This window comes from Morone saxatilis, unplaced genomic scaffold (genome assembly GCF_004916995.1).
Source record: "Morone saxatilis isolate NCDOM2014 unplaced genomic scaffold, NCSU_SB_2.0 Contig11, whole genome shotgun sequence".
Taxonomy (NCBI): Eukaryota; Metazoa; Chordata; class Actinopteri; family Moronidae; genus Morone; species Morone saxatilis.
The window spans coordinates 15983028-16006193 of NW_023339663.1; the positions used below are offsets into that span (position 1 = coordinate 15983028).

Consider the following 23166-nt stretch of genomic DNA (forward strand, 5'->3'; position numbering starts at 1 on the left):
TAAATAGCAGCCAATTTTAATCTAAGTGGTATTGGTGATAGTAATGGTAAAACTAATAATAACAAACTGTTTTATAAATACAGTATGTGGCTTTTTAAATATTGATAGTTTGGTTTGATTTGGTTCTTTTGTGAAGAACGACACAATAAGAATCTGATACATTCCTCAGATTGCTTGCTGGTACACGCAAAGCAGATGCCACTATTATCAGTAAAATGAAGTAATCTATACACATTACTGCATGCCTGGTGTATCTTCCAATGTAGCGCTCTCGCAGTGTCTGAATACAGCTCGTGTTTGTTTGATCGCGTCCGTGTGTGCTCCGTCTACAATCTCTACAGCATGACTGACCTAGTGAACACAAAATTACAACTACTCAGAGGGAGATCATTGGAGATAAAGTGTTGTTATCAGACAATTAAATGGAGAAATGGGAGAAGAACAGTTGCGGCTAGCTGGTCACACAACTTTGATCAAACAGAAAAAAGCAATAGAAGTGCAATGAGAAAAGTTTTGACAAAACCAATTGGTTTAAATAGTTTTTGTATAAGAATAAATAGCCTTGCAAAACACCCAAACAAACATCTGTTTGATGTAAAATGGTTGTAATTCACAGCCCTGTTGTACAATATACAAATTATAAAGCTCTACATGCACCTGTTGGTCTTTTTTTCCATGACACTCACATATACACTCATTCACCTCTTTGCTATAGGTCACTTACCTGGCTTCAGTTTCTGTGCGAATGTATCTCTGGATATGATTTTATCTCATCTGCTCTCTCTTGCTGTTCCTCTGTCTGGTCAACTGTCTGTCAGTCACCTACCAGCTGAGCAGTCTGTTGTTGTGTCTTTTATAGAGCAGCTCAGTGACAAGTTTATTCCAAACATATATGTGTGTATATTGTTTGTGTAGAACCATGGCACTATGATATAACACCCCAAAGAATAAATCTGTCAATTTTAACAGGTGTCAGCTTGACTGCTGCTGTGTGGAAGTCAGGTGTCCTTACGGATCAGTGCCTATATATTTTCTGTCATTATTCATAATAAACTTCATATACATAGTATTCATGAACAAATATTACAATGTTTTTTGATAAAATATTCATTGATGAGTGCTTATTCTTTATAATTAAAAACTTGTAATATATATTTGTCTGTTTTCTTATTTTAAAGCAGACTGTCAGTCCTCACAAACCCCCGCTGGAAACAGTAAAACTTCACAAAAGTTCACGCCTCAACTATTGATTTGCCCCTCGCAATCATCACCTTCAACATCTGCCTTGTGGGCAGGCCTGTTCCAACACAAAGGCATGTTTAGTGCTCACACTTGATCTGAGATTGAGTGACATGTTTCCCTATGAGGCTGCAGACTGCGAATGTGGAAGGTAAGAAATTAAAGCCAGGCCTCAGAGCTAATGAAAAATATGCTTAATCAATACGGTGCCAGCAGGTTGTAGCCATCAGGCATCAGAATTAACTTGTGGTGATGTTCGGACAGATTCAATTGACGCACTTTCCTCTTACATCCTAAGTAATTGTACTCATGCTGGGACCCTTCATCAAAAAGTCAGTGCCAGCATTTCTTAGGCATTACAAACAAATTGCAATATGATAGGAGAACAATGATGTTGATGAGATCAAAATAATTAAAAATATAAAAGATTGTATTATTGAGGATAGCTTAATGTTCATGTCAATTTTCTAGGAGTTTATAAAACTCTAAAGAGAGATCAATATAAACAGTGACAAAAGATACTGGAGAACAGTGATCAATAAGAACACCCTCTGCACATGCAGTGCAGACACACCAACGCCCAGTAAAATTGATTTATTTTCCTGTTTCCTGTGTGGCATCAGGCAATATAGTGATGTTTAAAGAAATGGAGCTGCAAGTCAAAACGTGTCATCTTAATAAAAGAGTGCAGAATAATACCAACTTGTTTATCACATTTACTCATGCACGTAACTCACTTTTCCTCTAAACATGCACAAAATATAGCTCCACTGACAGTTACATGGTCAAGGAAATGACTCTGTTTATTAGACTTGTTAGATATTCAAAGCATCTCTACCATGCAATTTTCCAGAACAAAAGTAAATGCTTTGTTATTATAGTGGCCTAATAATAACCAATGGAAAGAAAAGGTGACTGTTAAACAGGGGGAAAAAAATCAAAAACCATCTGGTAATAAGTGTTGAGGCTGTCACAGAAGTGTTCTAACTTTTGTTTTCATTGTTGGAACTATAGTTTTATGGTTTTCACCGCCTTCCCTATGAAGTGTTAATTTTCCTTTCCAATACGCCTTTTTCACAGTAGGCCCATGCATATATAGTGCAGTCAGAAAGTATTATGACTCCTTATTTTCTTAACTCTTTATTTCAGCTCATTTTAAATTTCAATATGTTGATGATGATGTTAAAAATGATTAAATATACCAGGATTCTTTTTTGCAAAAACATGAATTCATTCATCCCACAACATCAAGCCCACACAGGGGTACTTTTAGCCCATAGGTTTTGAACATATCAACAAATAAGGTAAATGATAAATGGACCTGTACTTGTTATACGCCTTTCTAGTCTTGCCGACACTCCAAAGCGCTTTTAACTACATGCCACATTTGCCCTTTCACACACATTCACTCAGCGATGGCAAAGCCCATCGAAAAGAGACTAACACATTCATACACATTCACACACCGCCCCTATGTGTAGTTCTGTATCACAAAACCCCAACCTGGTCACTTTTAGCCAATAAAGATTATATTTTGGCATTTTGAGTCACAAAATAGAATAAAGCTGATGCAGTCTTCACTGTATGTAAAAGGAAGGACCTTCGGTATTACCCCATACTTCCAGATCTACACTACTGTCATATTCTTAGTTGATCTTGACTATTAAGTTGGCTTCAGTTGACTGAATTAAAGTTTTGCATCACTTTAAAGATGTCATGTCATATGTCACACCAGACTAAACAAAATTATGGCAATACATTTAATTTGTGCTTCATTTTAAGCACATTACATCGTGTGTGTTGAGCACAGAACTTATAATACAAGCATCATAGTTTCAAAACAAACCTGTACTCTGAACTGAAAGAGCGTTTGTCCTTTTAAAAACGTTTTTTAGATTAATGTGATCACATTGTACCTTTCATATACTCAATATATCCAGCAGCATTTGTTTTTGTCAAATCTGTATCAGATAAATATATCAGTTACAATATATGTCAGTCACCCCAAATGACCAAATGTACTTTGGTCTTTTTCCACTGTGCATGTTACAAACTGAGACACTACAAATTAATGAAACCAACAAATCAGTTTGGGTTTTGGCTTCACTGTTACCTGTCTATGAGTGTGCTACATGTCTCCTCTGGAAGCAGCAGGGGGCAGTGTAACATCATGTTTTAAAAAAATACACATGCACATACACAGGTTTCCTTTTTGCGATGACTTAAAGACATAAACACAGCAGTGAGTATACTTATTGTTTTTTGATTGGACAGTAAGCGAGTGTGCACTGAGAAAAAAACAAAAGCATCATTGTCTTAATGGTGCAAGAGCAGATCGGAGGATGTTTAATTTAGGATTAGAAAATGAGGTACCCTCATATCCTGCCTGCTCTGTGCTGTACTGACCTGCAGCACAGGCCGGACCACAACTACTGTGGTGCTACTGGCATGGCTGTTATACACTCCTCTCCTCACCTGCATGCCCACATCAAATGGCCCTGAGCCAAACTGACTGTGAAGTCCTGTCTGCACTCTCTGGAGCCTCAGCAGACCCAGTCACACTCCCCTTTGTTCCATTAAACTTCAGACGAGACCGAGGTATTCCCTTTCAGAAAAGTAAGTACCAGTGATAACCCAGCCTGCTGTCAAAGAGAGAGTGCTGGTTTCTTATGACCATACCTCACAACGAGACTGAGATCAGGATATTGATTTCAGCCCCAAACACACTGCCAGCACTCATTAAGAGTTTCTTTTTATCTGTATGGTGTGACTCAGCCTCATTGGACAGAGCTGCAGAGAAAGGGTGGCAGAGATGGAAGAATGGTTAGAAGGATGGGAAGGTGGATGTAACATGATATAGCAGAGGTGGAAAGGAAACGAGAAGACAGTGAGGGACACAGACAAAACAGCAGATTTCAGACCGGTTGTTCTCATAGACAGACTTTCTCAGAGCACCGTTCGGATATATTTCCACAAGTGGCTGTTGTACACCAGGCGTGACCTCGCAAATGAGCAATGCAGATGTAAAACACAGAAAGGATAAGCTGTAGATGAGTAGAGCAGGGTTTTATTTGGCTTCTGGAATGGGTGCTATGCAGGGACAGTAGTAGAAAAGCACTCTGATTGAACTTTACTGAATCATCACCTCTCCCAGGGGGGCAAACACAAGGACAGCCTCCCATTCACCTTTCCCTTTGCTTATTCTTCCATTACGGCAGAAGAGGCAGCAACGGACTGAAGAACAGTGAGAGGTCTATTCTGTGGTGGTAATAAAGACAGCAGTTTTTAATTCAGCCTGCACCCCTTGGCCAGTGACTGACTGGCTGGTGTGAATCGTCCTCTATTCAGCCTTCTCTATTCAGCCATCACTCCCTGTCTGCCTCGCTATCTCTATGCATCTTTTTTCTTCACTCAGCGTGCAATCTCGTTTCAGGATCCTGTGGCTAAAGCTCCCCTTGCCCCCTCAGTAGTGTCATCGGTGAGTCTCGGCCACAGCGTGGAGCCACCTCTGCAACTAAAGACATCCTGTTTGTCTCCAGTGAACCTACACTTTCTCTACCTCACTATCCACAGATGTATTTTTGTGTGTGTGTATGTTTTTAGAAAGTTGTGTATCACCAAACAGTCGATATATATGGCTGGTGCAGCACAGAGGTGACACATTTCATCACGTTTCTCTAAAATGCCACAAGTTTTTCCAAATATACACCTCTTCATGAAAGGGAAATAATCACACATACATTACTTGCAGGGTGCATGTGAGACGTGCATTTTTCTGTGTGTGCTTGTTTTGCAAATTTAAAAGTTATTCATGCACTGTAAGAACACAGTGGCTCTTTGAGCAGACTGTCTTTGGCTGTCTGTCTGCTGAACAGCACTGCTCTGTACTGCGAGAACTGAAGTGTTTCCCAAACAACCTCTGCTCACATATATCACTGCTCAAATACATATATATCAGAATGCTCTAATGGCATATTTTACAAGGTAGAAAGTGCAGTAAATAGAAAACATTCAAATGGTACCAAACATTTTATTCATTTGCGATTAAAAGTCCAAACAATTCTGGGTTTACATGGTGTTTTAATGATTGTATTGGAGGCATGATATTACAGTTGTGGTGAAAGCCGAATATAACTAAAACATGATAGTAAAGAGAATTACAAAATCTTCACACATTTTGATTACATGTCAAGTATACATAACATAAATGTCAACATGGCAGGACCGTCATTTACAAATATAGCACTTTATTTCAGGCTGGATACATATTGAATGCTAGTTGAATGTTGTTTTACTGTTTGCTACATCATTTCGTTCACCTTTTATATCTCCTACACTCTTTTCTCTCTTTGTGCAATAAATATGTTTTAGTTAATCCATACAAAACACTTGTTCTTATGGTTAAGTCAATCCAAATATACATCACTCAGTTTGCATTTCTATAGCTTATTACCAATGCCCTGAAGAACCCATATTCTAAAACATTTATTGCACACAGCTGTGCAAAACAGATGTTAATTCATCCATCACTTGAGAGTCAATATGCTGGCTCAAGCTTACTTTACTACATTTTTGAGTTGCAGTAACTCCTTTAGCAACAGCAGAGGCAACTTTAAAGATGGTCTCCACAATATATTAGATTATCACACATCCATGACCAAATATAGTCCTTAGTTTAGACTTTTGTTTGGCCTTTGTACTCTAAGTGTGTTTCCACTTTCAACCCTCTCTTTCTAGAACTCATACTGGGAAACAAACATGGTGATTTTAGTGATGTACCTTCCCAGCTGGACTCGTCTCTCCAGCTCGTTCATCTCCACTTCTGCCTCCAGTGTGGCAGGGCCCTGCACTGGGCTCACCAGCATCAGCTGACCTGTCACACGATCTGAACGCTGGACTGTGAAGTGGCGCCGAGCTTGCCTTCCCCCCAGCAGAGAGAAGCGAAGTGTGTCACCCATTGGACGCAATGCTGAGACCCTGAACATGACGCGTGGAGCTGACAGGTTGGACACGACAGCCAGGTAATGGTAGGAAAAAGAGTTTGGGGTCTGGGAACAAGCCTTGTTGTCCACAGGACAGGGGTTACGTTCACAACGCCTGGAAAAGGAAGTGAAAACTGAGGAAGATGTAGCTGAAAGAGTTAATCCAAGTGGGAGAAATAGTTAAATCTATGGAAACAAACTACACATCTCAAATGAAAAATCACTTGTACAGTGTAAAACAAGAGAGGATAATGCTCACATTGGCGACGTCTTGACATATGTAGCGTTAGGAATTTTGGGGCAGTCCACACGGACACACTGGAAACCACCGTAGGTATTAATGCACATCTGGTCCTTTGTGCAGTTGTTTTGTCTAGTAGCACACTCATCAATTTCTGTGAGGAAACATCAACAGACATTATTCAAACTTAAAAGTAAAGGGATATCATTCATGTGTCATTCATATATGTAACGCGTATGAGCTCCTAGAAGAATATAATTTAAAGTTTAGATCTGGTCCTTAACATATTTTAGGCTTTCTATTACACGTGGTCTAAGCAGAACTGGGAAAGGTTATACTGTGGTGTGGATGTGTTTGTAGTCTTTTCAGAAACATTTGGTATTACAGAAACTATCCTGCAAAAAGTATTCTTTCTGAAATTAAAATGAAAACAAAACACAGAAAAAGAAAAACACCTTTGCAGCTTCGTCCATCACGGGTCACATTATATCCAACGGGGCAGGAACAGCGGTAGCCACCAGGGGTGTTTACACAAGCATGTAAACACAATCTCCCAGCCTGGCCATTATGAAACAGCTCACATTCATCTATATCTGAAATGACCAACACACACAGTTAACATCCTACATGGAAACATGAAGGTGTGTATCTGTTTTAGTTACAGGGCAAACATTAGTCATACCAGTGCAAGTGTTGCTGTCCCTGCCAGAGATGGTGTATCCTGGCTCACAGGTGCAGTGAGTGGTCCCCTGCACTATAGTGCAACGTGATGGACGAACAAAAGGTCCAGTGGTGGCAGCTGGCAAGGTGGAAGCAGCAGCGGTGGCTGGGGAGGTAGCGGCAGAGGTGTTTGTAATGGTGACAAAGACTAAATGAGGAAGACAGGAAGGAGGAAAAGTAAGCAGTTGTAGAGTGTGTTTTCATTCCCAGATGTAATATTTTCAATCTCTGTACGGGCTCAGCATCGTTCATTCATTCATTAATAGACAATGTGTGACAGACATTGTTGATGTGAGACAGAGCTAGTCACAACTGCCAGTGTAAAATTAAAGAGGAGAGTAACTGGGTTTTTAGTTTTTATCAGCAAAAAGATATATATATATATTCCTGTTTTGGGGTCAAAACGTTCAACAGAAAATCCAATGAAGTATTGTGAGCTTTAATCCAATTATCAGATACTGTTAAAGTGTTATACCGTGAAAAATCCTTTTTCAGGGTTCAAGACAAATGTTGGCACTCAGCTGTCATTTATTTACACAGATAACGTGTTATGTATTCTTAATAAAACATCTCTACTAAAACTAGACTAATAAATTAGCTGCAGTGATATAAGCTCATTGCCTATGTGTTTCCATTAGTTTATTTTTTGATTGTAAAATGTCCTGCTCCTTACATAACATTTTCCAATCCTTTACTAAATTAATTTAAGAGATCCATATCGAAACGTTTTTGAAAAAATTATGTGTTTATGTATAAAACTTTCAGTTCCTGTATTATTATCTGACATTATCAGAACTTGCTCAATGTTAAAGTATTGGCTGGGCTATAGTATCTGTAATGGCCCACACAGGAAGGCAAGGTGACCTTAAGTAACAAACTATTTTAAGTTGGAAATATTAAATACACAGAGAAAAACAAAACACACTGGGCTCCACCATTCGCATCAGGCAGCAGCTGTCACTCAACCAGCAACGTCTTGGACTTCAGCCTGGATTTCAATAAAACCCACATTGTGGTATGTAGCACTGGCTTGTATTGGCAAGCCAAACCACTGGCCAATGTAATCTCCTTTAGCAGACTGTGAGGATTTGAATACTGGCCTCTACAAAAGCAGTAGTAGCTGCAGTAAAGTGTTGTCTTAAATACTTATTTGTTTAGTCCTAATATCAAGGTACCAAAACATTTGGCGCAACGTAACACCCAAACCCCATGTATCTGAATGTGAACAACAGTACAATTCTGAAGTAAAACTATGTGTGTGGCGGTCTGAGTATGTAGAGTAGTATACCTACATGTTGGCACAGGGCTCTGACAGGTGGCTCCAGACCAGCCTTTGGCACAGACACAAGAGAACTGGTTCACTTCATCCACGCATGTCCCACCATTCAGGCATGGAGAGAACGCACACTCATTGATGTCTGAGGGAAGAGACAGAAAGGAAGGTTATAACTCCATTGCTGCATTTGAACCTTTTAGAGATACGAGGACTTGTGCAACCAAATATCATTGATGGTTAAAGATAAAAGAACGTGACATCATGGCATATGTATGTCGAAGAGGGAATAAGGACAAACTGGAGCAGATGAGTTAATGTTGGGTGCAGCCAAAATGTAGGGGAAGCCCTGTCTTGATCAAACAGCCTTTGGGCTGTTATCTTAAAGTCAGAGAGCTGTCAGAGGACATAGAGATTAGAATATCACATGTCACAGCATTCAATAAGCTCTCTGGACAACGACCAAAGTACATAAAGAGGGAAATATGATCACGGGTCACATATGAAATGTAAAACGTCTGTGACATGCATAATGCACAAAAAGAGGAATGGCAATAGAGAGCAAGAGAGGGGAAGGTTACAAAGAGGACGATGACAGGGTTGTAAAAGTGATCAGTGGGTTAGATAACAACATCAGTGGTTGGTCAGGGTGAAGAACAGGAGAGACACTGGTGGGAAGAGGATGAGGAGGAGGCAGTGGAGAAAGTGACCACCACAGTGAGACCGGGTAGCAGAAGATCATTGATCTCTCACCTCGACAGGTAGTGTGCTGGCCACTCCAGGTCAGGCTTTCCTGACAAACCCTGCTCTCTGATCCCACAAGTTCATATCCAGGATCACACAGGAAGTGAACTTCATGGCCCACGCTGTGTGACTTTCCAAGTTTCCTCCCATTGATTGGTGCGTCCAGTTTTGGGCAGGTGCCTGTTAAAAAACATGAGGGTGATGAAAAAAAACATAAGATATTTCAGTGTCATTTGAATATATAGGGTTTTGCTCACTGTTGATGGCTCTTGTTGTCTGCTTCCCTGCGTTGCTCTGCAACAGGTTTATTTTCTTCTTTAGGTTTCGAAGGCTCTGCAAGTACGAGGCTTCATGGGCTGACAGAAGCTTCTGGACCTGCTTCAGAGAGCCTTGTATTTCTTGTCTACTAGGACAGTCCTGGAACAAAACATAGAGGACATATTAGAGTGTATCAAATGTATAATTTTTTATTCTTTGCTACAATATTGCAAATAAAACTGTAGCCACATAACTGATAGATTATGATTTTTAGAAGAATCCTTCTGAGCCTTGCAGCATTTAGGAGTGTCTTGCACATTGTGTATATAATGCTACAATTTGGATCTTGAACGCTACAGATTTTCTGTTTTCTTCAAAAAGTAAGACTGTTTTGTTGAATTTATGAATACAGAAAAAAAGGAAAAAAAATCTGACTCAGCTAAAGTTAAAATAAGTATTTGTCACCCATTCATTCCAACATTTCCATTCAATCACAAGACTCAAAACAGGCTAAAGATTGTTTTACAAACAAAAGAGTTTTTGAATAGTGTCTGAGGCAGAAAAAGTTTTCCACACATTCATCAATATGTTGCACTCCTACAATTCTGTCTATGATTGAAATTTCAGTTCAGTTACGAGATTAGCTCACATTACACTAGCTTGTTTTTCTGTTTGCATACTTTTGAAAAACATTGTGATCACCTCAAATGCCAATCAGTTGTGCAAGTAAAATGGTTTCATTAAAACAGAAGTCAGTTCTACTGCATATAAACAAATGAAAGTCTGCTGAAGGCGTTCACTTGAAGCCCTGTGCAGCACAGAGGCTGGGCTGTTATATGAGCGAGTAAATGCAGTAGGATCAGAATATGTTTGGCCACTGTAAGTATGAAAGGAGGAACTTCATCTTCTGAAAGCTAGATACTGTAACTCAGTCATAAACACTCACTTAAAGTAACCAGTTACTTTTCTTGTGATGTGGTTTTTTTTGGGTGCGACCCGCATGTGGAGGTTTAAAAGCTTCATTACATATAGTTATGTAACCATCACTTTAGGAGAGGGTATGAAATTAGCAAAAGCTCTTTAGCTTGCATTGTGGGTAATCACTTGCTCTTTATGATGTAGTGGATTTAAGGTTCGGGGTCAGTCAGTCGAGTATATACGCCCTCAGCGTAAACATCACCTGTGTTACGACCCTTTCTATTGGCTGGAGGGTAAAGGGAGTGGCACTGTTTTTTATCCATTCGGCGTCATTCTACACCTTCTGTCCTCTCATGCATGTTTTTAGACAACCAATTAGTGTTTTCGTCCAGCCAGAGTTATGTAAGAAGAGTCAATATTTGTTGAAAACACCTTTCTGATTTGGACAGAACTTGGGTTTGGAAAGACTTCAGTCGGTCGGGGGGGTTGGCTGGTGTTTATAGTGCAGTTGTCAAAGACTCCTTTCTGCCCGTGCTAAGCAACATTTCACATGGCTTCATGTTAACTGGGTGACAGTGTGTAGGAGGCAAGCATCACCAGAGCTCCAGACTACAGTACAGAACTATTAAATATAACCGTATTTGTCAAATGATTTCATGTGTTAACAACTTTAAAATCCAGCTTTAAATAACATACACACAAGACATAAACCGTCACATTCTTATAGGACATTTATAAACACATAAACATGCTGAACATCGCTCAGTAACACAGGCACAGACACCAGACACAGAAATGCATGCAAAGGCCTAAAGAGAGTCCTTCACAGCCTGATGCAGCTTTCTGGAAATGCCTAGCAGGATTGCAGTGAAGCACAGCGTAGATGTATTGAGTTTATTCATTCACGGAAGTCTCTGGGGTCTTGTTCCTGAAGCTTGTATGCAAAGTGAAGGTGACTCAAGGTTTGCTCTATGAAAATGTTATATGTGACACAAAGCAAGGACATTCACAGTAGGACCTGTTGTGTACTTACAGTAAGACGAGAGGTTTCTCAGATTTGAGCAGGTTTGTCTGTCAAGCCATGCATGGTAGTAAGTAAGTGTCTTTGTAAGCAGGCTTTCAACTTATTTCACTGAAATAAGCTGAGGCACCCAACTGCAGCTGTAATTCACTGATTAGCTTATTAGCCTTTGCTCTCACTCACCTGTCCAGAAGTAGGATGGAGCGAGCAGAAACACCACAAGGTGGTGACAATCACAGTTGACGCAAGCATGTTTCAACAGATCCCAATACAGTCGACGGTCAGTCCTCAAATGTGTAAAAAGTTGCAGGCAGTGAGAAGTTTGAGTGTGTGTGCCGGGACTCCAGGTGTGAGAATGAGCACAGTTGGCAGTGGAAAAGCTTCTGCAGCAAACCACTGAGGAATGTTGGGTTTACTCTTCAGGAGCCAATCAGGAAAAGAGACTTTAAGGGAAATGTGACCACATTATTATCCCTTTACTTAACTTAGTGTGCACTTCCTCTCTATATCTTGTTTATGCAGATGTGAAAAATATGTGATGATAATCATTCCGAAGGACATATATGTATATGCATTTCATTCATTATTTCCTCTAAATATAACAGACAACATGGGCTAGTAGAACTCACTAGGATCTGTCAGCTCAACTTGAAATCACAATGCTGCATTTGCAACCAGAGACGGATAATGTTCATTGCCAATGATAGAGAGAAGCTACAGAGAAGCTGTGCCATAGCTGTGCCCTCCACAGGAATATATTCGCATTTGCATTACTGTATATTAGTTGGACTGAAACAAACAACACAGATTTTTCTCAGGTTACAAACCTGACTATATGACCATGGGCTAGGGGCAGCAAGACAGCGATGACAGGGGGTTCAGGGAATGCAACAAGATGGATGAAGATGACATATCGTCACCCTGTTAAAATAATCGCCTAAGTCATTTTTTCAAGTTTTTCACAAAAACGTATCCGCCTTAAGTCCCACACACTTGACATAGGCCATTATCCTAAAGAAGGTAATCTGATGATTGATCTGATCAACTGAGGATGTAGCGATTTTTACCTAAGGTAGGCCGGCCGTCAATGAGGAGAATATTTAGGCAAAAAAAAACTATTTTGACAAAAAATGACTTAGGCGATTATTTTAACAGTGTGACGATATAGAACATTTATATTCCCTTTATATATATTATTAGTGCAGGCTGGTAATGATAGTGATTTACAGCTGCTCATTCTCTGATTTTAAGCACATTGTAACCTTGTTTAGATAAGTGCTATACTTATTCTTATTCTCTTTTCTAAACATATCACACCACTAAATCAAAACATCCACCCAGCCCCAAGTTCCCTTTCTAGCTCTTCATGGCTAGATATAACTTTATTTGTTGTGCAGCAGTTGCAGTACAAAGTAGGAAAGCAACAGTCAGTACATATAAACATTAATGTCATTCTTATGCCAGGTTGCATCTGTCCTGGCTGACAATCCCAGCGAAGTAAATATTACATGTCTTCCAAATTACAATTCAAGTTTCACTCTTCTAGATGTCTGTATCATCAGCATCTTCATTTCTACTGTTGGTTAAGGAAGTAAAATTGCTTTCATTCTAGAGACAAAACTGTGGTGGAAAACAAAAATGGTAAAGATGTGAGTTTGCTACTGAACTACCAACTGTAAAGACAACATTTACTGTGTAGATGGACTTTGGTACTCACTGTGTGCTGCTGACACCGCTGCAGTTCAAAGAGTAATGAGGAGGTTCAGGCTCTTGAGTACTGCTTTGAGCTCAAGGATGGAGATTACAGTGGTTCTTTTGGTTGTTGGATTCACCTGAGAAAATCATCTTAGTGGGTGGCTTTGTCTGACTGAGCCCAGAACAGACTGTGTTTGCAGCTGTCGTTTATCTCAGCAGGGTCAGACAGTCCCTTACTGATGCAGCAAAATCAAAGAGATAAGAAATAACTGGGCAGCCTGGGGACTGAATCTTCAGTGCAAAACACATTCAGCCCACAGGAGAGAGAAATGAGTGGGAGTCTATTGTGTTGCACTGTAGTCATCTCCAGACTCTGAATCACCCCCACAATGTGCAACTCATGATTCATGCTTCCCACACTGGGTCCATAAAAAAAACATTGTCACCATGTCTAAACAGACACCCAGACAGCTCCATCCTGTACCTTTCCACACTCAGACCTCTCTGCTCATTCTGTACCACTTATAGTTCTGCCACCTTATGTTCTGCTATACTCTGATATCAGAAAAATATCACAAACAAATTTTGTCTCAAAATACAAAAATAACATCCTGCACCTCAGCCTGCACTTAAAACTCCATCTATAGTGATTCATCTGAATGACAGATCAGTCTCTCAAAACGAACTTCCCCTCGTTTAACAATGATGAACGCTCATCCTCTACCGAGAGTTAAGCTCTCAGTTTGTCATAAGGGAATGATGATAGAGATGATTAAGCAATATGTTTTTGTTTTGTCCACAGTGGCTGACTGGCACTAGTAGCACACCTGCTGTCAGAGGTGGATGTGGTTTTTATAAAGTACTCAACAGTCAAAACACAACCAATTGCAACATTGAAAAGTTAAGTTAATGAATGAGTGATAATAATCCAACGACATAATTAACTCTCTAAATGGTACGTACTTTTACTACTGCAATTTTTTTAATGCAAGATTTTAATTTATGATGTAGCAGCACTGTAGTATAGGTACTTTTACATTAGTGAGGGATTCAATACTTCCATCACCATCTGCTGTTTAAAAAAACATTAAAATCTATTTCAAAGGTAAATAATGCAAACAAGTTGTTTAAAGTTGTTTTAGTTCTGTAGTTGAACAAAACAGCAATTGTACAGTATTTCAAATATTTTACCTTTTTGCCCAGAAAGATTTTAACCTGGATTTTCCCTTTTTTAGAGGTAAATCTTTGTTATTCTCCATGCAGTGGTGGACAGTAACTACATTTACTCAAGTACTGTGCTTAATACACATTAAAGGTTCTTGTACATTACTCGAGTATTTCCATTTTATGTAACCTTATACTTCTACTACATCTCAGAGGCAAGTATTGTACTTTTTACTCCACTACATTTGTCTGACAGCTTTATTAAAATCCCACTACTTCTTAAACACCCTCTTGGATTAGAAAGAAAATACATGGTCACAAAGCTGCAAAGAACTGCTTTTCTGAGCTCAGGAAAACTTTAGGCTACTTTAAAATCAAGAAAATTTGCTGATAATACCTACTTTTACAAAAACATTATTTTGAAAGCAGGAATTTTACTGATAGTGGAGAATTGAATAAAGGATCTGAGTATTTCTTCCCCTAGTGGCTCCATGTGGATGATGAGCACCTATTGTTGTTTGCATGTTTTCACCCATCGGCAATTTTAAAAAATGGGGGGGGGGTCGAGGAATGGCCTAATGATTTGATTAAATAATAAAAGGTTAAAGACACTCTACAGTAAGTCTACAGTCCTTGTATGTATAGTGAGCTCTCTTTGAATAAAGACATGTGGTCCGCGCTGCAAGTTGCAACCCGGGGGTGAAAGCTGTTGAAGTGGAAAGAGGGAGGAGAAGAGCAGGGAGGCAGGATAACTGTGAGCAAGTGGCCGCTGTTGTTGGAGACAATTCAGGAGTTCACAATGGGCTCTGTCACAGCGTCACGGGTTTTGGATCTGTTTGCCGTTTTGTCTCTGCTGCCTCTGTTGATCTACGCGAACCGGATTATCACAGACACACCGGACCGGCACAAGTCCACCTCCACCGGTAAACAAGTTACGCACGAGTCAGGTGTCCACGAGGGACAGCAGTCTAGACGAGGCATCGCAGTGCAGGATGAACTTCATCAACATGCACACTGCTGAATAGAATCTAGACACCTTTTCCTGGTGTATGTTAGAGTTAAAGCAAGTAGGCCTAAGTCTAAGAGAATACAGTTTTATAAGTGGAAGTTTTTAAACTACTGTGTGTGCAGTCAGGTGGCAATCATTCAGACTGCAGACTCAAGTGGGCTTTCTTAGCTTTCCAAATCCATCTGGCAAAGCACCAACTGCACTACTTTTCTATTACTGCCTGCTGTGTTGCACAAGTTTGGCAGCAGTTTAACAAATTACCATTTTGATGATAATTTGCCAAACACAAAATTATTAACCCATCACCAGGGAGCTGAAAAAAAAGTAACTTTAAGGAGTAAAGTATGTGAATTTGATGCCAACAGATCAAAGTCTAGTCTAAACTGTTATTATTCCACAATCTGCCCTCATGTGAATGTTTTAAGGATTTTCAGGCCCAATTTATTCGGCTTCAAGACTGCAAAGTAAGGCGACTTAACTTTAATCCCATTATTTTCTATAACAGTATATAAACCTAACACATTATAATGTAGTTATAGGCAGATATAAGGGCATTTGAAATGTTTATTAATTTTCAGTATCTTAAACATTTATAACCTTTCCTAGTATGGCATGTTTTATGATTACAACTGTGTTATATTGTCATTTATTATCTATTTATACCAGCATGTTTATGAAGTGTGTGTGTGGGGGGGTTATATGGTTGATAATACATTTTTTATTAGTTCATTTATTTCCTAAAGCATTCTGAATGTGTATAGTGACATGTGTGCAGAGGATGAGGGCCTTTTAAATCCGTGTTTAGGGGATGCTTGTTCACTCTGTATGTGATAAAACTGTAAAAATATTTAACCTAACTGACCCTTGAGTTGAAATGTGAGTGAAAATGTTACAGACTTTATCATCTCATACTCCAACCTTACACACACACTCACCCACTCAAACTCAAACTACCCGCCAACACATTTGCATTCGGTTGCCATAGCTACAACAGTATGTGTTATACTAAATTAGTGTTTCTGTTTTCTTCCAGGGCTCGGGGTGAGGGAGCACTCACAGATTGTTGCCCAGCACAATAGGCTGCGCAGCCGGGTCCAACCCATGGCAGCTAACATGCAAAAAATGGTTTGTGGCATCTATTGTTTGTTTCTTCTGTGTGTGTTTCAATGGTATGAATGCTGTCGCCTAAATGTGAGTTTACGGCAGTTTATTGACAGTTTGCGCTCCTGTTTTAAAAAATGGATGCTGTCCACACTGCTGATTTTTCACACCAACCTTTAGTCTCTCTCTGTGCTGCACGTCTTGTAAAGAGTATCTGTGCTGTACTGCAGACTCTCTATCCCTCCACTAGTGGAAGATTTTTGGCCATATGTTGCAAACTTAACCAATATGCTTGCAGCTTGCAGCTGCCAGTGCAAAAAACCCAAAGAAAAACGGTAATGATGATGATGATGATGATGATGATGATGATGACGATGGTGTCAGTAATGATCAGACGTGTTGATCTGGATGTGAGCCAACAGTTCGGAGAGGCTTGCAGTGCCCACAATGAGAATGACAGTCCATAAACTTGTTTTAGAGGGTTTTTGTTTGTTTTTTCAATCTAACTACTTCAGGTACAGTAGCAGCATAATCACATGCAAAGCACAGTATCAAACATAACGCATAATCAACTAAATGTCTACAGTTCTCCCTCAACAACATCTGTGACAAGTAAGGACCTTTGATCCTCACACATTTACAGTTAAAATATTCCTTTTAAAAAGTGAAATCACTAAACAAAATCACTGTTTTTAGCTGAGCTGTCTTCGTCTCTAGTGCTGACACTCTCAACAGTGTGAAATAGTAGTGTTAGTGCACCATTTGTTCTGCTCTGCTGCAGGCTGAGTGATAGTGTGGACAGTTAGAAGTAAGCCAAAATCAATTAGCTGTGCATAGACTTGTGGGATTAACACAATGAAATGACACCAATGATTTTTGATTTTTTATCAGAATTATAAAAAACTAAGCAACAATTTTTAATTTGTTTATCTCTTAATACTAATGTTTAACACATACAGTTAAAATACTGCACACAAAATGCATCATGAATTTGACAGAGTGAACAGTTTGAGGGTCGTGGTGAGGTGTTGCTGAATGTGCAGCTATGCTTAATATTAATTTTGGACTCTGAATTTTTTAAATCCCACTCTCTGCAAAATACTCCAGCTAAATCCTCTCCCTATCTCATTCCATCTATTGCTTTACTGTACAGTGCTTATCTGCACAACTGTCTTACCCGCATGTGATTATGGCCAAGAGGTAACGATGGATTATAAAAGTCGCAATACACTAGATATCCTCTGGGCCTAATGTGAGATTTGTGCCAGGGCAAACTGTCACTTTGTCATAGATTACATCCTCAAAGCCACCCGTACAGACTGAGCCTTTTTCTTCGACTGCTCTTCAGCCTCTGAGAACTGTTCTCAACTGATAAGGCGGTAATGAGAAAAAGAGGATGTGGATAATCATTCTGCATTCACAACTCTGGTATTACAGGTAATTTCCCAGTGAAAACCCTCAGAGGAAGCTTTGCAGAGCTGAAGAGGCATATTAAAGAGCTTTACTGATAAACGTTAAAAGGCTCCAGGCTTCGACTGTGTTTGTGAATATCTGAATAAGGTTTTTTTTTTTTTCACACAGGAACGAACCAGTAAGCATTGTGGTGAGATTGTGTTGAAGTGATTATAATATAGTCCTTTAAGCTTTCCTTTCAGGGTGAGATAAAATACCAATATTTTAGGAATGAATGAAGCTCCTCCCTTTCTTACCCAATGCCCTGCCTGTGGGTTTTCTTTGAGCTCAAAGAGACTAAGAAGTATTATGAGGTCATAGCGTCTCTCAGAGACTGAAGTTCAAGTATTTACTTTTGATATGTAAATTATGACCTCTGTTTGTGAGTTTGCATTTTATGAATCTCTCTCAGAACTTCCTGATCTCCAGCACTTGAGTTTAACACAGTTAGAGTAAAAAAAAGCACACAGACAAATACATAGCTCTATTAATTTAGCTAATATAGTACTCAACAATATTGCTGATGGTACCACAAAGAAAGCAAAAGGAATATAAACACATATCTTTCCTAGAGACACATTCAAATCACACAGCGGATACAACATGACATGCTTTAAAAATGAAATGTCTTGGATGAAATATTGCCCGGTGACCTTTTTCCCCTCTGGTGGCATCGAAGTGTGAGCAGATGATTTTGGCTGGCTGACATCAGAGAGCAGAGTGAACAGTGAACTCAGCCTTTCTACACCACACAACAGTGCCACACCTCTGTCTACCTTCCAGACTCTGTCTAACCATACAGAAAAAGTTTGTGCAGACATTTGATTAGATTGAATCTCTATCTTTATTACACTGTACAGACTATGGAATATGACAGAAAACATGAAGAGTTGTCGAGACCTAAAGGAGAGTCTTAATTTATCTAGAGAGGGTACAACTTTCTAATAAGGCATCGTTTTTAAAATGTTTATAAGTAACTGAAGTTTTATGATGCAGCCATGGTATTAACTGACCGTCAACATCCAGCTAAGTGATTGTGGAGAGTAATTGTGGAAAGTTTGTGTGGAAACCGATTGTTTATTCTAACCAGCTACTGCAAATCTTGCAAAATGCACCACTAAGTGAAGTGTTTATTCCAGTGAAGCACACAATGGGTGTCAGTCTGCATTCGTTGGCCCTGCCATGGGCTGGCAGCTTGCCTAAGGTTTCTCCCTGCCTGTTGCCCGCTGTGCGACTGGTTCTGATCCCTGTAAAGGATTAAGCGGGTAAAGAAAATCACTTATGCACTATTAGGAATGACCTTCATGCCAAAGAGTTTTTCTTTCATCCAGTTTTAATCAGTATCTGCAAAGTACAATATGACCTTTATTTCATGTTTAAGGTGCAGCCCCAAGTCCGACCACAGTAACATATTTTGATAATTAAATTAGTTGGTGCTGACAATTTACTGTTTTCCTGTTTCCTGTTGTTTTTTTTTTTACCCCAATACTGAACACTATAGGGTAATAGTTGAAAACCTTAATCAAACAGATGTGCTTTTAAACAGTTTCATCCAAAGACTGAAACACAGATACAATAATTTTAACTTCAGTCAGTGTGCTGGTAAACAGTAGATCTCCCCAGATTAGCCTGTGTGTAAGATACTGTCAGAAAAGGATAAAATATGCGTAACAAAGTAAAATTTTAGTTTTAGATATGTAATGACTTAACTGACATTGTTGTCTTCATAGGAGTGGAATGAGAAGTTGGCCTTACTGGCAAATGAGAGGGCAACATCGTGTCACACAGACGTCCCCCCTCAACACTCCTCGTCTTTCAGTCACATCGGCTGGAACACGCATCTTTCTGCTGATGGTATCACCTCATTTTCTGACGTCATTGACTCTTGGTTTGAGGAAGGAAAAGATTTTCTCTACTTGAGTGGCGAATGTAGAGAGAACGCCACCTGTCAACACTATACACAGGTATTAAGAAGCAGATACAAACTGTTCTTATGTGTATGTTGAGTCGTACTTGCAGACACTATTCATATTCATGTTTTTCCTTTAAATGTGCTGCTGTTTGTCTAAACCGTCTCCTGTTATGTAGTTGGTGTGGGCCACTTCAAGTCACGTGGGCTGTGCCAGCCGGCTGTGTCTGATGGACGGAGACCACTGGGAGTTATTTGTTTGTGCATATTTCCCTGGGTAATAAATACACACTTTGTCACCAGAAGAAAGGGAAAATGTTAAAATCATCTGAGAACAGCATAGAAACTGAAAATTAATTCACACTTTTAAAATTAATACTCAGTCTTAAAGGTCAAGTGTGTAACATTTTAGGAGGATCTATTGGCAGAAATGGAAATATAATATTCATAGGTTATGTTTTCATTAGTGTATAATCATCTGAATGTAGGAATTGTTGTGTTTTTGTCACCTTAAACTGAGCCTTTTTCAGGGTTTTGCAGCCATCATAGTTCACACTTCACAGCCTCTTCTCATTCCCAAATACAGACCATACACATCAATGATACAGACAGAGCGATGTTTAGTAGTTGCAATCTGCAACCTAACTGCTAGATGCCAGTAAATGCTACACACTGGTCCTTTAAACAAAATGCAAACAGTTATATCTACAATCCAGCTCACAAATCATTAACAGTTATACTTATATGAAAGGTTTTCACATCCCTGCATGTAAAGAAAAAGAGTTCATTATTAGAGGTAAGACTTTATCGACTGTATTATGAACCATGTTTACTTTATTTCACCACTCTCAGTATCAATAGTGCTTTCCAGGGAGTCCTCTGTACATATATCAGCAACACTACAAACATTAATAGGGTTTTAGCCTCCCTGCCACTACTGTACGTCCTGTCTGATTGTGTGTCTCTTAGTATATGTTCTACAGTGTATATTTGTGTGGCTGCAGGGGTAACTGGGAGGTGAAGGGTCAGCTGGTGATGCCCTATAAGACAGGGCTGTACTGCTCTCTCTGCACCTCTTCCATGTCTGGCTGCTTTAGACTGTGGGACCATGTCAGTGGATTATGTGGTAAGACAATATATATGCTGTTTATAGCTACAGTGTGAAAGCAGATTTTGCTGTGATCGGACATTCACAACATCTTTCTGAAGGAGCACTTAGTTAATACTAATGCACTATTAAAAATAAATGGGTTTCACAAGGATAAAACATAAAACCTCGAAACAGACATGCATGTCCTACTTATAGTATTTTAAAAGGATAAAAATTAAATTTTAAATTCCCTAATACTTGTACTTTGTAGTATTATTATTATTTTGAGAGTCCCACATTATCCTGCTTATATAATTCGATGAGGTTCACAGTTCTGCTGTGGTGATGTTGACAGCTGATTTGTGTAAAAATGATCAAACGTGCAATTTCCAGATGTTAATTTTGCAACATGCATATTTGTGTGTGTGTTTCTGTTATTAGAGATTCCAAGGAATCCATGCCGTATGAGCTGTGGTCATCACGGTCATCTTAACAGCTCATCTTGCAAGTGCATGTGTGACCCCGGCTTCACAGGACGCCTCTGCCAGGGTACAGCAGAGTCATTAACACATACACATAGATATTGGTATCACGCCTCATTGTATCTTAGCACCTTGATATTCAAAGTAGAGAGGCACATTTCACTGTTCTAAGTGTCTGTGTTTCAGTACGATGCAGTGTGCAGTGTGTTCATGGTCGTTTCAAAGAAGAAGAATGCTCTTGCTTGTGTGATGTTGGCTACGGTGGTGCTGAGTGTGCAGGTAAGTGCACTGTGCTTTAGTATATGCTTCTTTATGTTTTCATACACCTCAGCAATTTGTACTCTGAGACACAGATTGGCTTAAAATGTAAAAGCACACACGGGCTCATACACATACTGAGGACATTTTTCTGGTTGTTGCTCCATTCTGCATTTATGATAAGAGATGCTGAGTCTGGCTCTGATGAAAATGTGGTGAAAACATGGTAAAAGCACCAGCATTTTGCCATTAGCCGGTATGAGATTTACAGTGTATATCAAGTAAAGTGCCAAAGTTATGCACCTTTAATTAACCAGTGTGAATCACGACAATGTATTTCATATTTTCTGGCTTAATAAGTAACAAAATAATTTCCTGTAAGTTGATTTGGGTTTCTTTTATTCATTTCCTTGAACATAATTCTAATAATTCCACATTTCCAGATGTAAAAGCTTAACAGATTACAATATATTTAAGTCTGTTCTGAGCCATGATGGATGGTCAAAGTCAATATTGTTCATTGTCTGCATATTTTTGCCCCAACAGAGAAAGTGCAGTTTCCCTTCCGCAGCTGTGATGTGATGATAGATGGCGATTGCTTCATGGTGTCTTCACAAGCTGACACTTACTATGGAGCCAAGAGTCACTGTCAGGTGAGAGGCAGGTGTGTGTTGCCCTGCACTGAGACAGTAAGACAAGCTTTACAGCCACATTACATCATATATATCTCCATATAAGGACTTTCATTCTGCTTTCAGTGTGGCCTTTTTCTTTTGTTTAAACCACCAGGAACGAGGGGGTATTCTAGCTTACATCCACAATCAAAAGGTTCAGGACATCCTGGCCTTTTATCTCAGTCAGCTGGAGACGAGCAACGAGGTCACCAACACTGACTTTGAGACACGAAACTTCTGGATTGGTAGTTTTCTATCCAAATAAATGTTAAAATATCATAATGTTTTCTAACATCGGGCAGCAGCACCAGATTAGGTGCCAGACTCTGCTGTCGTTTCGACCAGATGTACTGCCAGGTGGAGGTTGTTGAGGTGCTGCACGGATAAAACAGCAATGTTTTTGCTCCACAGGTTTGACATATAAGCCTCTGAAAGACTCATTTCGCTGGGACACAGGAGAGATCCCTCGATTCAGCAGCTTTGCCTTTGGGCAACCTGACAACCAAGGGTAAGAGACACATTTACTAACAGACATTAGTTACTGCAGAGTACATCATAAACAGAGACGGCCCAGTGCATGGAGCTAAACAAACAAACAAACAAACAATAAAAAGGAAAAGGAAAAAAGAAAGAAATTACCTTTTTGGTGGGGGCTTCAGGCTATTTTTATCTGCAGATGTGTCTGCCTGTGAATCTACAATATGTATGACTTTAATGTTATAGTAAAAGATTACTATAGCTTAACATGTTTTTATCTCTGAAATAAAATCGGGCTTTTAAATAGCACTTAAAATGACATAACGTTACACATTTATATAATATGGACTAACCAGTAAAAGGTAATGCAACCTTTACCCTGACCACTAGATGTCTCTCTCTTTCTGTTTCTCCCTCACTCTATTCCTCCATTCCTCTTTTCTATCTATCTATCTATCT

The 23166-nt window shown here is 39.4% G+C and overlaps 2 protein-coding genes across 2 annotated transcripts in view; one reads left to right on the top strand and one right to left on the bottom strand.

Moving 5' to 3' along the window:
• Nucleotides 1-5318: 5318 nt before the first annotated feature.
• LOC118321081 (fibulin-7-like) lies at nt 5319-11648 on the bottom strand. The gene is made up of 8 exons (XM_035652269.1): nt 11580-11648; nt 9457-9616; nt 9209-9379; nt 8475-8600; nt 7145-7330; nt 6918-7055; nt 6481-6616; nt 5319-6336 (listed from the first exon to the last, which is right to left on the bottom strand). The coding sequence occupies exons 1-8, from the start codon at nt 11646-11648 to the stop codon at nt 5973-5975; spliced, it is 1350 nt and encodes a 449-aa protein (XP_035508162.1). The 3' UTR covers nt 5319-5972.
• Nucleotides 11649-15038: 3390 nt separating this feature from the next.
• Nucleotides 15039-23166, top strand: part of LOC118321062 (C-type lectin domain family 18 member A-like) — a 10421-nt gene continuing 2293 nt past the window's right edge. Inside the window, exons 1-10 of the mRNA XM_035652247.1 lie at nt 15039-15178; nt 16298-16389; nt 19548-19781; nt 19906-20003; nt 20731-20852; nt 21258-21365; nt 21485-21577; nt 22103-22209; nt 22346-22475; nt 22642-22738. Coding sequence (XP_035508140.1) covers nt 15055-15178; nt 16298-16389; nt 19548-19781; nt 19906-20003; nt 20731-20852; nt 21258-21365; nt 21485-21577; nt 22103-22209; nt 22346-22475; nt 22642-22738 — 1205 coding nt within the window. The 5' untranslated portion in view covers nt 15039-15054. The remainder of the gene's footprint in view (nt 15179-16297; nt 16390-19547; nt 19782-19905; nt 20004-20730; nt 20853-21257; nt 21366-21484; nt 21578-22102; nt 22210-22345; nt 22476-22641; nt 22739-23166) is intronic.

Excerpts from the sequence above, each read along its gene's own strand:
- LOC118321081 (XM_035652269.1), bottom strand. The coding sequence starts at position 11,648 with ATGCTTGCGTCAACTGTGATTGTCACCACCTTGTGGTGTTTCTGCTCG. Across the intron at positions 9,380-9,456 it reads GACAACAAGAGCCATCAACA|GCACCTGCCCAAAACTGGAC; the intron begins GTGAGCAAAACC and ends GTTTTTTAACAG. Across the intron at positions 8,601-9,208 it reads CCAGCACACTACCTGTCGAG|ACATCAATGAGTGTGCGTTC; the intron begins GTGAGAGATCAA and ends CTCTTCCCTCAG.